The sequence below is a fragment of the Engystomops pustulosus genome, chromosome 5 (genome assembly GCF_040894005.1).
Source record: "Engystomops pustulosus chromosome 5, aEngPut4.maternal, whole genome shotgun sequence".
In the NCBI taxonomy this organism is placed as follows: domain Eukaryota; kingdom Metazoa; phylum Chordata; class Amphibia; order Anura; family Leptodactylidae; genus Engystomops; species Engystomops pustulosus.
Genome location: NC_092415.1, coordinates 207,251,173 through 207,268,797, shown reverse-complemented (window position 1 = coordinate 207,268,797; position 17,625 = coordinate 207,251,173). Strand labels below are relative to the sequence as shown.

General features: G+C 47.3%; 1 protein-coding gene across 4 annotated transcripts in view; it reads left to right on the top strand.

The window, feature by feature from the left end:
* MINDY4 (MINDY lysine 48 deubiquitinase 4) overlaps positions 1-17,625 on the top strand; it is a 119,227-nt gene that overhangs the window by 51,482 nt on the left and 50,120 nt on the right. For all 4 annotated transcript variants that reach the window (XM_072154440.1, XM_072154443.1, XM_072154442.1 and 1 more), the window contains exon 14: positions 17,154-17,217. In XM_072154440.1, the coding sequence (XP_072010541.1) occupies positions 17,154-17,217 (64 nt within the window). The remainder of the gene's footprint in view (positions 1-17,153; positions 17,218-17,625) is intronic.

Sequence of the window (17,625 nt, the reverse complement as noted above, 5' to 3'; positions counted from 1 at the left end):
ACCCCTGCACCCACCACATTAACACTACCCACCTGCATGTTACACTCAGCCGTGCCACTCACACCACCAGTCACTCCATCACCCACCCCCACAGCTGGAAAAGATTCTCCACCATTCACACCATTCACATTATCCACCACAACATTACTGACACCATTCACACTGGCTGGACCAGCAACAACATTAGCAGACAAGACCACCTCCGCATCTTCAGGCACAAGGGACGGGGGTCCCCCCGCAGTGCATCGCCCAGAGGGGACCCCAACTTGTGTCACACTTGTGCCCTCCGCATCATCGGTAGCAGATGTTATTTTACTTTTCTTAGAGGAAGGTAGGAGTCGCCGCTGATCTTTGGCTGGTATGTGGCACCGCTGATCCCCACCTTCCTCAGCACTCCTCTGCAGACTGTCTCCAACACCAACACAAAATAGGACTTTAGGTTTGGGAGGTCCGGAGCCCTCAGCCTCAGCGACCCCTCCACGCTGCCGCCGCTCCATAACCAAGTGATCAGCGGCAACAGCATGAAGAGGCGCCGAGGCACCGGAAGCTGCCACCAGTGCCGGGCTATCCCCCCCTCCCACTGGGGGACGCACCACAGCACTGGATTTGGATGGTATCGCCACTGCCGAGCCGCCCTTACTGTCCGGCCTCGCGGCCGATGCCTCCCCTGCTCCCCCACTGTTACCACAAACAGAGACGGAGCCCATCGCCACATCAGATGTCACACCTGTAATCTCCCCGCTCCCTGGCACTGAGTCCACTGCAGGACCCGTGCTGGGCTGGGTAACGGGGCTCGCACAGTGAGCTGACCCTGCGGCCGACTCGGGTTTTACGGGGAGGGGGCTGTAGACTAGACTCACCACTTCCACGGATTTGGTCTTCTTCTTTCGCGGTTTGCTGCCCCCCGGTGCATCCTCCGGCAGATCGTCTCCAAAAGTAAAGTCCTGGAGGTGCACAGGGGACTCGAGCCGTCGGATCTCCTCCATCAGCGCCCCTCCCTGGTGGCTGTCACTATCCTCACCCGGGCCGGCAGAACCGCAGCCAGATGACATAGCCGCTTGTCCTGCAGGGGGCCCACTGCACGGTACCGAACTTTCCTCCTCCATCTGACTCTCAGGCTGAAGCCCCATCAGCCGCCTCTGCTTCTCCTCCTCCATCTCCCGGAACCGCTCATCATTAAGGATCTTTTCTTTAAACGGCCCGCTCCTCTCCAGCAGGTAAGCTTTCCTCTCCTCCAAGGCCTGGATGTCAGTCTGGAGCCTGGATATCTCTGCCATAATCTGCTCCTTCTTCCTCTTTGGGGCAGAGCTTGCCCTGGCATGGGCGCACCTGAGCTCCTCCCGCAGTCTCCTCACCGTCTTGCTGGCTTCTTCGTACTCAGAGAGGTGGCCCAGAGCCCGGGAGGCATAGCTGGAAATAGACTCCCGGGTCCTCAGCATTCCCCAGCCCTCTTCACTGAGGTCAGCCTCACCTCTCTGAGCACTCAGCTTTCCTGCGGTATCCAGCTTTTCCGAAGTACCCAGCTTTCCCGAGGTATCCAGCTTTCCCGAGGTATCCAGCTTTCCCGAGGTATCCAGCTTTCCTGAGGTATTCATCTTTTCTGAGGTCTTGCTGCTTTTTGAAGCCTTAGCTGGCCTGGGGGTACTTGGAGCAGCATTGCTGCTGTTCCTTGCAGATCTTCTTACCCCCAAGGCTTCCGCAGCGCTGGCCGGTTCCTGGCTACCCCTGCCTCCCGCCGGCCTAGACCGGGAAGCAGGAGCGTGGGACTTGCTGCCTTGGCTCATGCCTGAAAACCCACTCCCTCCCTGGGAGAGGAGAGAGCAGGCCCCAGGTGGAGGTGGTTTTCCCTGGAGCTCAGGAGCAGCAGCAGCACACAGCCTCTCACAGCAACAGACAGCTAACGAGGTAACGAGCAACACCTGAGATGCACTCACTATCTGCTGCTGGTGCAGTCACTGTGTACATACATGACATTACTTATCCTGTACTGATCCTGAGTTACATCCTGTATTATACCCCAGAGCTGCACTCACTATTCTGCTGCTGGTGCAGTCACTGTGTACATACATGACATTACTTATCCTGTACTGATCCTGAGTTACATCCTGTATTATACCCCAGAGCTGCACTCACTATTCTGCTGCTGGTGCAGTCACTGTGTACATACATGACATTACTTATCCTGTACTGATCCTGAGTTACATCCTGTATTATACCCCAGAGCTGCACTCACTATTCTGCTGCTGGTGCAGTCACTGTGTACATACATGACATTACTTATCCTGTACTGATCCTGAGTTACATCCTGTATTATACCCCAGAGCTGCACTCACTATTCTGCTGCTGGTGCAGTCACTGTGTACATACATGACATTACTTATCCTGTACTGATCCTGAGTTACATCCTGTATTATACTCCAGAGCTGCACTCACTATTCTGCTGCTGGTGCAGTCACTGTGTACATACATGACATTACTTATCCTGTACTGATCCTGAGTTACATCCTGTATTATACCCCAGAGCTGCACTCACTATTCTGCTGCTGGTGCAGTCACTGTGTACATACATGACATTACTTATCCTGTACTGATCCTGAGTTACATCCTGTATTATACTCCAGAGCTGCACTCACTATTCTGCTGCTGGTGCAGTCACTGTGTACATACATGACATTACTTATCCTGTACTGATCCTGAGTTACATCCTGTATTATACTCCAGAGCTGCACTCACTATTCTGCTGCTGGTGCAGTCACTGTGTACATACATGACATTACTTATCCTGTACTGATCCTGAGTTACATCCTGTATTATACTCCAGAGCTGCACTCACTATTCTGCTGCTGGTGCAGTCACTGTGTACATACATGACATTACTTATCCTGTACTGATCCTGAGTTACATCCTGTATTATACTCCAGAGCTGCACTCACTATTCTGCTGCTGGTGCAGTCACTGTGTACATACATGACATTACTTATCCTGTACTGATCCTGAGTTACATCCTGCATTATACTCCAGAGCTGCACTCACTATTCTGCTGCTGGTGCAGTCACTGTGTACATACATGACATTACTTATCCTGTACTGATCCTGAGTTACATCCTGTATTATACCCCAGAGCTGCACTCACTATTCTGCTGCTGGTGCAGTCACTGTGTACATACATGACATTACTTATCCTGTACTGATCCTGAGTTACATCCAGTATTATACCCCAGAGCTGCACTCACTATTCTGCTGCTGGTGCAGTCACTGTGTACATACATGACATTACTTATCCTGTACTGACCCTGAGTTACATCCTGTATTATACCCCCAGAGCTGCACTCACTATTCTGCTGCTGGTGCAGTCACTGTGTACATACATGACATTACTTATCCTGTACTGATCCTGAGTTACATCCTGTATTATACCCCAGAGCTGCACTCACTATTCTGCTGCTGGTGCAGTCACTGTGTACATACAGGACATTACTTATCCTGTACTGATCCTGAGTTACATCCTGTATTATACCCCCAGAGCTGCACTCACTATTCTGCTGCTGGTGCAGTCACTGTGTACATACATGACATTACTTATCCTGTACTGATCCTGAGTTACATCCTGTATTATACCCCAGAGCTGCACTCACTATTCTGCTATGTTATGTTTCCCGTCAGCATTAGACACTGACATTAATGATCATTCAGCTTTCGAAATCTTAATTTTTCTGACGTTCCCAGGATATCAGCTCATGTTCCTGTTATCAGTGGTTTTAGATTACACGGACCCCCGCACCATCTCTCTGTACAGCCAGCACTTCTGATCCAGGAGGTGATAACATTACAAATCCCTGGCACAGGCGTTTCATTTTGGGTGAATACTTTTATTCCTTGTAAGCGTGGCCAACTTCATTACTACTGATAACAACATTGTATCACAGTACAGGGATAATACACACAGTGATGTCACAGTACAGGGATAATACACACAGTGATGTCACAGTACAGGGATAATACACACAGTGATGTCACAGTGCAGAGATAATACACACAGGGATGTCACAGTACAGGGATATTACACACAGTGATGTCACAGTACAGGGATAATACACACAGTGATGTCACAGTACAGGGATAATACACACAGTGATGTCACAGTGCAGAGATAATACACACAGTGATGTCACAGTACAGAGATAATACACACAGTGATGTCACAGTACAGGGATAATACACACAGTGATGTCACAGTACAGGGATAATACACACAGTGATGTCACAGTACAGGGATAATACACACAGTGATGTCACAGTACAGGGATAATACACACAGTGATGTCACAGTACAGGGATAATACACACAGCGATGTCACAGTACAGAGATAATACACACAGTGATGTCACAGTACAGGGGATAATACACACAGTGATGTCACAGTACAGAGATAATACACACAGTGATGTCACAGTACAGGGATAATACACACAGTGATGTCACAGTACAGAGATAATACACACAGTGATGTCACAGTACAGGGGATAATACACACAGTGATGTCACAGTACAGGGACAATACACACAGTGATGTCACAGTACAGGGGATAATACACACAGTGATGTCACAGTACAGGAGATAATACACACAGCGATGACACAGTACAGAGATAATACACGCAGTGATGTCACAGTACAGGGATAATACACACAGTGATGTCACAGTACAGGGATAATACACACAGTGATGTCACAGTACAGGGATAATACACACAGTGATGTCACAGTACAGGGATAATACACACAGTGATGTCACAGTACAGGGATATTACACACAGTGATGTCACAGTACAGGGATAATACACACAGTGATGTCACAGTACAGGGATAATACACACAGTGATGTCACAGTACAGGGATAATACACACAGTGATGTCACAGTACAGGGATAATACACACAGCGATGTCACAGTACAGAGATAATACACACAGTGATGTCACAGTACAGGGGATAATACACACAGTGATGTCACAGTACAGAGATAATACACACAGTGATGTCACAGTACAGGGATAATACACACAGTGATGTCACAGTACAGGGATAATACACACAGTGATGTCACAGTACAGGGATAATACACACAGTGATGTCACAGTACAGGGGATAATACACACAGTGATGTCACAGTACAGGAGATAATACACACAGCGATGACACAGTACAGAGATAATACACGCAGTGATGTCACAGTACAGGGATAATACACACAGTGATGTCACAGTACAGGATAATACACACAGTGATGTCACAGTACAGAGATAATACACACAGGGATGTCACAGTACGGGGATAATACACACAGTGATGTCACAGTACAGGGATAATACACACAGTGATGTCACAGTACAGAGATAATACACACAGTGATGTCACAGTACAGGGATAATACACACAGCGATGTCACAGTACAGGGATAATACACACAGTGATGTCACAGTACAGGGATAATACACACAGTGATGTCACAGTACAGAGATGATACACACAGCGATGTCACAGTACAGGGATAATACACACAGTGATGTCACAGTACAGAGATAATACACACAGCGATGTCACAGTACAGGGATAATACACACAGTGATATCACAGTACAGGGATAATACACACAGTGATGTCACAGTACAAGGATAATACACACAGTGATGTCACAGTACAGAGATAACACACACAGTGATGTCACAGTACAGGGATAATACACACAGTGATGTCACAGTACAGGGATAATACACACAGTGATGTCACAGTACAGGGATAGTACACACAGCGAAGTCACAGTACAGGGATAATACACACAGTGATGTCACAGTACAGGGATAATACACACAGTGATGTCACAGTACAAGGATAATACACACAGTGATGTCACAGTACAGGGATAATACACACAGTGATGTCACAGTACAGGGATAGTACACACAGCGAAGTCACAGTACAGGGATAATACACACAGTGATGTCACAGTACAGGGATAATACACACAGTGATGTTACAGTACAGGGATAATACACACAGCGATGTCACAGTACAGAGATAATACACACAGCGATGTCACAGTACAGAGATAATACACACAGTGATGTCACAGTACAGAGATAATACACACAGTGATGTCACAGTACAGGGATAATACACACAGTGATGTCACAGTACAGGGATAATACACACAGTGATGTCACAGTACAGAGATAATACACACAGTGATGTCACAGTACAGAGATAATACACACAGTGATGTCACAGTACAGAGATAATACACACAGTGATGTCACAGTACAGGATAATACACACAGTGATGTCACAGTACAGAGATAATACACACAGGGATGTCACAGTACGGGGATAATACACACAGTGATGTCACAGTACAGGGGATAATACACACAGTGATGTCACAGTACAGGAGATAATACACACAGCGATGACACAGTACAGAGATAATACACGCAGTGATGTCACAGTACAGGGATAATACACACAGTGATGTCACAGTACAGGATAATACACACAGTGATGTCACAGTACAGAGATAATACACACAGGGATGTCACAGTACGGGGATAATACACACAGTGATGTCACAGTACAGGGATAATACACACAGTGATGTCACAGTACAGAGATAATACACACAGTGATGTCACAGTACAGGGATAATACACACAGCGATGTCACAGTACAGGGATAATACACACAGTGATGTCACAGTACAGGGATAATACACACAGTGATGTCACAGTACAGAGATGATACACACAGCGATGTCACAGTACAGGGATAATACACACAGTGATGTCACAGTACAGAGATAATACACACAGCGATGTCACAGTACAGGGATAATACACACAGTGATATCACAGTACAGGGATAATACACACAGTGATGTCACAGTACAAGGATAATACACACAGTGATGTCACAGTACAGAGATAACACACACAGTGATGTCACAGTACAGGGATAATACACACAGTGATGTCACAGTACAGGGATAATACACACAGTGATGTCACAGTACAGGGATAGTACACACAGCGAAGTCACAGTACAGGGATAATACACACAGTGATGTCACAGTACAGGGATAATACACACAGTGATGTCACAGTACAAGGATAATACACACAGTGATGTCACAGTACAGGGATAATACACACAGTGATGTCACAGTACAGGGATAGTACACACAGCGAAGTCACAGTACAGGGATAATACACACAGTGATGTCACAGTACAGGGATAATACACACAGTGATGTTACAGTACAGGGATAATACACACAGCGATGTCACAGTACAGAGATAATACACACAGCGATGTCACAGTACAGAGATAATACACACAGTGATGTCACAGTACAGAGATAATACACACAGTGATGTCACAGTACAGGGATAATACACACAGTGATGTCACAGTACAGGGATAATACACACAGTGATGTCACAGTACAGAGATAATACACACAGTGATGTCACAGTACAGAGATAATACACACAGTGATGTCACAGTACAGAGATAATACACACAGTGATGTCACAGTACAGGATAATACACACAGTGATGTCACAGTACAGAGATAATACACACAGGGATGTCACAGTACGGGGATAATACACACAGTGATGTCACAGAACAGGGATAATACACACAGCGATGTCACAGTACAGGGATAATACACACAGTGATGTCACAGTACAGGGATAATACACACAGTGATGTCACAGTACAGGATAATACACACAGTGATGTCACAGTACAGATATAATACACACAGTGATGTCACAGTACAGGGATAATACACACAGTGATGTCACAGTACAGAGATAATACACACAGTGATGTCACAGTACAGATAATACACACAGTGATGTCACAGTACAGGGATAATACACACAGTGATGTCACAGTACAGGGATAATACACACAGTGATGTCACAGTACAGGGATAATACACACAGCGATGTCACAGTACAGAGATAATACACACAGTGATGTCACAGTACAGGGATAATACACACAGTGATGTCACAGTACAGGGATATTACACACAGTGATGTCACAGTACAGGGATAATACACACAGTGATGTCACAGTACAGGGGTAATACACACAGTGATGTCACAGTACAGGGATATTACACACAGTGATGTCACAGTACAGGGGTAATACACACAGTGATGTCACAGTACAGGGGTAATACACACAGCGATGTCACAGTACAGAGATAATACACACAGTGATGTCACAGTACAGGGATAATACACACAGCGATGTCACAGTACAGAGATAATACACACAGTGATGTCACATTACAGGGATAATACACACAGCGATGTCACAGTACAGAGATAATACACACAGTGATGTCACAGTACAGGGATAATACACACAGCGATGTCACAGTACAGGGATAATACACACAGTGATGTCACAGTACAGGGATAATACACACAGTGATGTCACAGTACAGAGATAATACACACAGTGATGTCACAGTACAGGAGATAATACACACAGTGATGTCACAGTACAGGGATAATACACACAGCGATGTCACAGTACAGGGATAATACACACAGTGATGTCACAGTACAGGGATAATACACACAGTGATGTCACAGTACAGGGATAATACACACAGCGATGTCACAGTACAGAAATAATACACACAGCGATGTCACAGTACAGAGATAATACACACAGTGATGTCACAGTACAGATAATACACACAGTGATGTCACAGTACAGGGATAATACACACAGTGATGTCACAGTACAGGGATAATACACACAGTGATGTCACAGTACAGGGATAATACACACAGCGATGTCACAGTACAGAGATAATACACACAGTGATGTCACAGTACAGGGATAATACACACAGTGATGTCACAGTACAGGGATATTACACACAGTGATGTCACAGTACAGGGATAATACACACAGTGATGTCACAGTACAGGGGTAATACACACAGTGATGTCACAGTACAGGGATATTACACACAGTGATGTCACAGTACAGGGATAATACACACAGTGATGTCACAGTACAGGGATAATACACACAGCGATGTCACAGTACAGAGATAATACACACAGCGATGTCACAGTACAGAGATAATACACACAGTGATGTCACAGTACAGGGATAATACACACAGCGATGTCACAGTACAGAGATAATACACACAGCGATGTCACAGTACAGAGATAATACACACAGCGATGTCACAGTACAGAGATAATACACACAGCGATGTCACAGTACAGGGATAATACACACAGCGATGTCACAGTACAGATAATACACACAGTGATGTCACAGTACAGGGATAATACACACAGTGATGTCACAGTACAGAGATAATACACACAGTGATGTCACAGTACAGGGATAATACACACAGTGATGTCACAGTACAGGGATAATACACACAGTGATGTCACAGTACAGAGATAATACACACAGTGATGTCACAGTACAGAGATAATACACACAGTGATGTCACAGTACAGGGATAATACACACAGTGATGTCACAATACAGGGATAATACACACAGTGATGTTACAGTACAGAGATGATACACACAGTGATGTCACAGTACAGGGATAATACACACAGTGATGTCACAGTACAGGGATAATACACACAGTGATGTCACAGTACAGGGATAATACACACAGTGATGTCACAGTACAGGGATAATGCACACAGTGATGTCACAGTACAGGGATAATGCACACAGTGATGTCACAGTACAGGGATAATACACACAGTGATGTCACAGTACAGAGATTATACACACAGTGATGTCACAGTACAGGAGATAATACACACAGCGATGACACAGTACAGAGATACACACAGTGATGTCACAGTACAGGGATAATACACACAGTGATGTCACAGTACAGGGATAATACACACAGTGATGTCACAGTACAGGGATAATACACACAGTGATGTCACAGTACAGGGATAATACACACAGTGATATCACAGTACAGGGGTAATACACACAGTGATATCACAGTACAGGGATAATACACACAGTGATGTCACAGTACAGGGATAATACACACAGTGATGTCACAGAGCAGGGATAATACACACAGTGATGTCACAGTACAGGGATACTATACACAGTGATGTCACAGTACAGGGATAATACACACAGTGATGTCACAGTACATGGATAATACACACAGTGATGTCACAGTACAGGGATACTATACACAGTGATGTCACAGTACAGGGATAATACACACAGCGATGTCACAGTACAGGGATAATACAGTGATGTCACAGTACAGGGATAATACACACAGCGATGTCACAGTACAGGGATAATACACACAGTGATGTCACAGTACAGGGATAATACACACAGTGATGTCACAGTACAGGGATATTACACACAGTGATGTCACAGTACAGGGATAATACACACAGTGATGTCACAGTACAGGGGTAATACACACAGTGATGTCACAGTACAGGGATATTACACACAGTGATCTCACAGTACAGGGATAATACACACAGCGATGTCACAGTACAGAGATAATACACACAGTGATGTCACAGTACAGGGATAATACACACAGTGATGGCACAGTACAGGGATATTACACACAGTGATGTCACAGTACAGGGATAATACACACAGTGATGTCACAGTACAGGGGTAATACACACAGTGATGTCACAGTACAGGGATATTACACACAGTGATCTCACAGTACAGGGATAATACACACAGTGATGTCACAGTACAGGGATAATACACACAGTGATGTCACAGTACAGGGATAATACACACAGTGATGTCACAGTACAGGGATAATACACACAGGGATGTCACAGTACAGGGATAATACACACAGCGATGTCACAGTACAGGGATAATACACACAGTGATGTCACATTACAGGGATAATACACACAGCGATGTCACAGTACAGAGATAATACACACAGTGATGTCACAGTACAGGGATAATACACACAGCGATGTCACAGTACAGGGATAATACACACAGTGATGTCACAGTACAGGGATAATACACACAGTGATGTCACAGTACAGAGATAATACACACAGTGATGTCACAGTACAGAGATAATACACACAGTGATGTCACAGTACAGAGATAATACACACAGCGATGTCACAGTACAGGGATAATACACACAGCGATGTCACAGTACAGGGATAATACACACAGCGATGTCACAGTACAGGGATAATACACACAGTGATGTCACAGTACAGGATAATACACACAGTGATGTCACAGTACAGATATAATACACACAGTGATGTCACAGTACAGGGATAATACACACAGTGATGTCACAGTACAGAGATAATACACACAGTGATGTCACAGTACAGGGATAATACACACAGTGATGTTACAGTACAGGGATAATACACACAGTGATGTCACAGTACAGAGATAATACACACAGCGATGTCACAGTACAGAGATAATACACACAGTGATGTCACAGTACAGGGATAATACACACAGTGATGTCACAGTACAGGGATAATACACACAGTGATGTCACAGTACAGGATAATACACACAGTGATGTCACAGTACAGGATAATACACACAGTGATGTCACAGTACAGGGATAATACACACAGCGATGTCACAGTACAGGGATAATACACACAGCGATGTCACAGTACAGGGATAATACACACAGTGATGTCACAGTACAGGATAATACACACAGTGATGTCACAGTACAGATATAATACACACAGTGATGTCACAGTACAGGGATAATACACACAGTGATGTCACAGTACAGGGATAATACACACAGTGATGTCACAGTACAGAGATAATACACACAGTGATGTCACAGTACAGGGATAATACACACAGTGATGTTACAGTACAGGGATAATACACACAGTGATGTCACAGTACAGGATAATACACACAGTGATGTCACAGTACAGATATAATACACACAGTGATGTCACAGTACAGGGATAATACACACAGTGATGTCACAGTACAGAGATAATACACACAGTGATGTCACAGTACAGGGATAATACACACAGTGATGTCACAGTACAGGGATAATACACACAGTGCTGTCACAGTACAGATATAATACACACAGTGATGTCACAGTACAGGGATAATACACACAGTGATGTCACAGTACAGAGATAATACACACAGTGATGTCACAGTACAGGGATAATACACACAGTGATGTCACAGTACAGGGATAATACACACAGTGATGTTACAGTACAGAGATAATACACACAGTGATGTTACAGTACAGGGATAATACACACAGTGATGTCACAGTACAGGGATAATACACACAGTGATGTCACAGTACAGGGATAATACACACAGTGATGTCACAGTACAGGGATAATACACACAGTGCTGTCACAGTACAGATATAATACACACAGTGATGTCACAGTACAGGGATAATACACACAGTGATGTCACAGTACAGAGATAATACACACAGTGATGTCACAGTACAGGGATAATACACACAGTGATGTCACAGTACAGGGATAATACACACAGTGATGTTACAGTACAGAGATAATACACACAGTGATGTTACAGTACAGGGATAATACACACAGTGATGTCACAGTACAGGGATAATACACACAGTGATGTCACAGTACAGAGATAATACACACTGTGATGTCACAGTACAGGGATAATGCACACGGTGATATCACAGTACAGAGATAATGCACACAGTTATGTCACAGTACAGGGATAATACACACAGTGATGTCACAGTACAGGGATAATACACACAGTGATGTTACAGTACAGAGATAATACACACAGTGATGTCACAGTACAGGTATAATACACAGTGATGTCACAGTACAGGGGATAATACACACAGTGATGTCACAGTACAGGGATAATACACACAGTGATGTCACAGTACAGGGATAATACACACAGTGATGTCACAGTACAGAGATAATACACACAGTGATGTTACAGTACAGGGATAATACACACAGTGATGTCACAGTACAGGGATTATACACACAGTGATGTCACAGTACAGGGATAATACACACAGTGATGTCACAGTACAGGGATAATACACAGTGATGTCACAGTACAGGGGTAATTCACACAGTTATGTCACAGTATAGGGATAAGTCTATGCAGTGGGATGAATGTATTTGGGACTGGAGTAACATTACATCTAGTAGACTCCTCCATTGTCAGTTATGTCTTGGACTCTCTAAGTTCTGGTCCAGTTGCTCTGTGCTGTGTATCACTGATGGTACAGTAATGACTTTTTTTTGGGGGGGGGTGCACTGTAGAGGGGGGTCTTGGATGGGGTGGGGGCTCAGGTTGTGTTTTTGGCTGTAACCTGGTGACCCCTCCTGATTGCCGCTTCCTCCGGGAGCAGATGATATAATTTGCAGATGTCGGACGCTCCTTTCCCACGTTGTTTACAGCTGAACCTGTCATTAGAATATCCTCCTTTTGTCAGACGATCCGTGCGGCCGATCATAATCTGTGACGCCTCGCATTTATCTCACTGCGCCATGGGGGGAGCGAGGTGTAACCTGGTGCAATGTGCTGCAGACAATACTGTAATGTGGGGGGAGCGAGGTGCAATGTGCTGCAGACAATACTGTAATGTGGGGGGAGCGAGGTGCAATGTGCTGCAGACAATACTGTAATGTGGGGGGAGCGAGGTGTAACCTGGTGCAATGTGCTGCAGACAATACTGTAATGTGGGGGGGGGAGCGAGATGTAACCTGGTGCAATGTGCTGCAGACAACACTGTAATGTGGGGGGGGGGGGAGATGTAACCTGGTGCAATGTGCTGCAGACAACACTGTAATGTGGGGGGAGCGAGATGTAACCTGGTGCAATGTGCTGCAGACAACACTGTAATGTGGGGGGGGGGGAGAGGGAGATGTAACCTGGTGCAATGTGCTGCAGACAACACTGTAATGTGGGGGGAGCGAGATGTAACCTGGTGCAATGTGCTGCAGACAACACTGTAATGTGGGGGGGGGGGAGGGAGATGTAACCTGGTGCAATGTGCTGCAGACAATTCTGTAATGTGGGGGGAGCGAGGTGTAACCTGGTGCAATGTGCTGCAGACAACACTGTAATGTGGGGGGGGGGAGGGAGATGTAACCTGGTGCAATGTGCTGCAGACAACACTGTAATGTGGGGGGAGCGAGGTGTAACCTGGTGCAATGTGCTGCAGACAACACTGTAATGTGGGGGGAGCGAGATGTAACCTGGTGCAATGTGCTGCAGACCACACTGTAATGTGGGGGGAGCGAGATGTAACCTGGTGCAATGTGCTGCAGACAACACTGTAATGTGGGGGGAGCGAGATGTAACCTGGTGCAATGTGCTGCAGACAACACTGTAATGTGGGGGGGGGGATGTAACCTGGTGCAATGTGCTGCAGACAACACTGTAATGTGTTACACAATCTCGTATCACATTGTTCACAATTCAGGCTCTAGCCCATTCAATGTCTGTCCTGCGCTCTGCAGCGTGTAACTGCTCTCTGTCCCGTGCTCTGCAGCGTGTAACTGCTATCTGTCCCGTGCTCTGCAGCGTGTAACTGCTATCTGTCCCGTGCTCTGCAGCGTGTAACTGCTCTCTGTCCCGTGCTCTGCAGCGTGTAACTGCTATCTGTCCTGCGCTCTGCAGCGTGTAACTGCTATCTGTCCTGCGCTCTGCAGCGTGTAACTGCTATCTGTCCCGTGCTCTGCAGCGTGTCACTGCTATCTGTCCCGTGCTCTGCAGCGTGTAACTGCTCTCTGTCCCGTGCTCTGCAGCGTGTAACTGCTATCTGTCCCGTGCTCTGCAGCGTGTCACTGCTCTCTGTCCCGCGCTCTGCAGCGTGTCACTGCTTTCTGTCCCGTGCTCTGCAGCGTGTCACTGCTTTCTGTCCCGTGCTCTGCAGCGTGTCACTGCTCTCTGTCCCGTGCATTGCAGCGTGTCACTGCTATCTGTCCCGCGCTCTGCAGCGTGTAACTGCTATCTGTCCTGCGCTCTGCAGCGTGTAACTGCTCTCTGTCCCGTGCTCTGCAGCGTGTCACTGCTCTCTGTCCCGCGCTCTGCAGCGTGTCACTGCTCTCTGTCCCGCGCTCTGCAGCGTGTCACTGCTCTCTGTCCCGCGCTCTGCAGCGTGTCACTGCTTTCTGTCCCGTGCTCTGCAGCGTGTCACTGCTTTCTGTCCCGTGCTCTGCAGCGTGTCACTGCTCTCTGTCCCGTGCATTGCAGCGTGTCACTGCTCTCTGTCCCGTGCATTGCAGCGTGTCACTGCTATCTGTCCCGCGCTCTGCAGCGTGTAACTGCTATCTGTCCTGCGCTCTGCAGCGTGTAACTGCTCTCTGTCCCGTGCTCTGCAGCGTGTCACTGCTCTCTGTCCCGCGCTCTGCAGCGTGTCACTGCTTTCTGTCCCGTGCTCTGCAGCGTGTCACTGCTTTCTGTCCCGTGCTCTGCAGCGTGTCACTGCTCTCTGTCCCGTGCATTGCAGCGTGTCACTGCTATCTGTCCCGCGCTCTGCAGCGTGTAACTGCTATCTGTCCTGCGCTCTGCAGCGTGTAACTGCTCTCTGTCCCGTGCTCTGCAGCGTGTCACTGCTCTCTGTCCCGCGCTCTGCAGCGTGTCACTGCTCTCTGTCCCGCGCTCTGCAGCGTGTCACTGCTCTCTGTCCCGCGCTCTGCAGCGTGTCACTGCTTTCTGTCCCGTGCTCTGCAGCGTGTCACTGCTTTCTGTCCCGTGCTCTGCAGCGTGTCACTGCTCTCTGTCCCGTGCATTGCAGCGTGTCACTGCTCTCTGTCCCGTGCATTGCAGCGTGTCACTGCTATCTGTCCCGCGCTCTGCAGCGTGTAACTGCTATCTGTCCTGCGCTCTGCAGCGTGTAACTGCTCTCTGTCCCGTGCTCTGCAGCGTGTCACTGCTCTCTGTCCCGCGCTCTGCAGCGTGTCACTGCTTTCTGTCCCGTGCTCTGCAGCGTGTCACTGCTTTCTGTCCCGTGCTCTGCAGCGTGTCACTGCTCTCTGTCCCGTGCATTGCAGCGTGTCACTGCTCTCTGTCCCGTGCATTGCAGCGTGTCACTGCTCTCTGTCCCGTGCTCTGCAGCATGTCACTGCTTTCTGTCCCGTGCTCTGCAGCGTGTCACTGCTCTCTGTCCCGTGCATTGCAGCGTGTAACTGCTATCTGTCCCGCGCTCTGCAGCGTGTAACTGCTATCTGTCCCGCGCTCTGCAGCGTGTAACTGCTATCTGTCCCGCGCTCTGCAGCGTGTAACTGCTATCTGTCCCGTGCATTGCAGCGTGTCACTGCTTTCTGTCCTGTGCATTGCAGCGTGTCACTGCTTTCTGTCCTGTGCATTGCAGCGTGTAACTGCTCTCTGTCCCGTGCTCTGCAGCGTGTCACTGCTTTCTGTCCCGTGCATTGCAGCGTGTCACTGCTCTCTGTCCCGTGCTCTGCAGCGTGTCACTGCTTTCTGTCCCGTGCATTGCAGCGTGTAACTGCTCTCTGTCCCGTGCATTGCAGCGTGTAACTGCTCTCTGTCCCGTGCATTGCAGCGTGTAACTGCTCTCTGTCCCGTGCTCTGCAGCATGTCACTGCTTTCTGTCCCGTGCATTGCAGCGTGTCACTGCTTTCTGTCCCGTGCTCTGCAGCATGTAACTGCTATCTGTCCCGCGCTCTGCAGCGTGTCACTGCTCTCTGTCCCGTGCTCTGCAGCGTGTCACTGCTCTCTGTCCCGTGCTCTGCAGCGTGTCACTGCTTTCTGTCCCGTGCTCTGCAGCGTGTAACTGCTATCTGTCCCGTGCATTGCAGCGTGTCACTGATTTCTGTCCCGTGCTCTGCAGCGTGTAACTGCTATCTGACCCGTGCATTGCAGCGTGTCACTGATTTCTGTCCTGTGCATTGCAGCGTGTCACTGATTTCTGTCCTGTGCTTTGCAGCGTGTCACTGCTTTCTGTCCTGTGCTTTGCCGCGTGTCACTGCTTTCTGTCCCGCGCTTTGCAGCGTGTCACTGCTTTCCCTCTTATCTTTCTCTAGGGTTCAGAAGGATTTTGATGTTCCAACAAACTGCCTTATCGGTGCCCATTCATACTGCACCCAGGTAAGTACCCGAGAGACACCCAAATACAGACTGCGCCCCAGAGACTTATCTTTGCCAATAGGAATCAGTATCCCAGCTGTCACACATGGTTATAAATTACAGGTACCTCATACATCTCCATACTGCCCCCATCACTATATACAGTCCTACATCATACAGGGGTGCAGAAAGTATTCCGAATTGGGAAGATCAAAAAAGTTCTTCTTTTCCTCACTCTGCCCCCCTCAGTAATGTGCCCTCTGCCCCCCTCAGTAATGTGCGCTCTGCCCCCCTCAGTAATGTGCGCTCTGCCCCCCTCAGTAATGTGCGCTCTGCCCTGTCAGTAACGTGCACTCTGCCCTGTCAGTAACGTGCACTCTGCCCTGTCAGTAACGTGCACTCTGCCCCGTCAGTAACGTGCACTCTGCC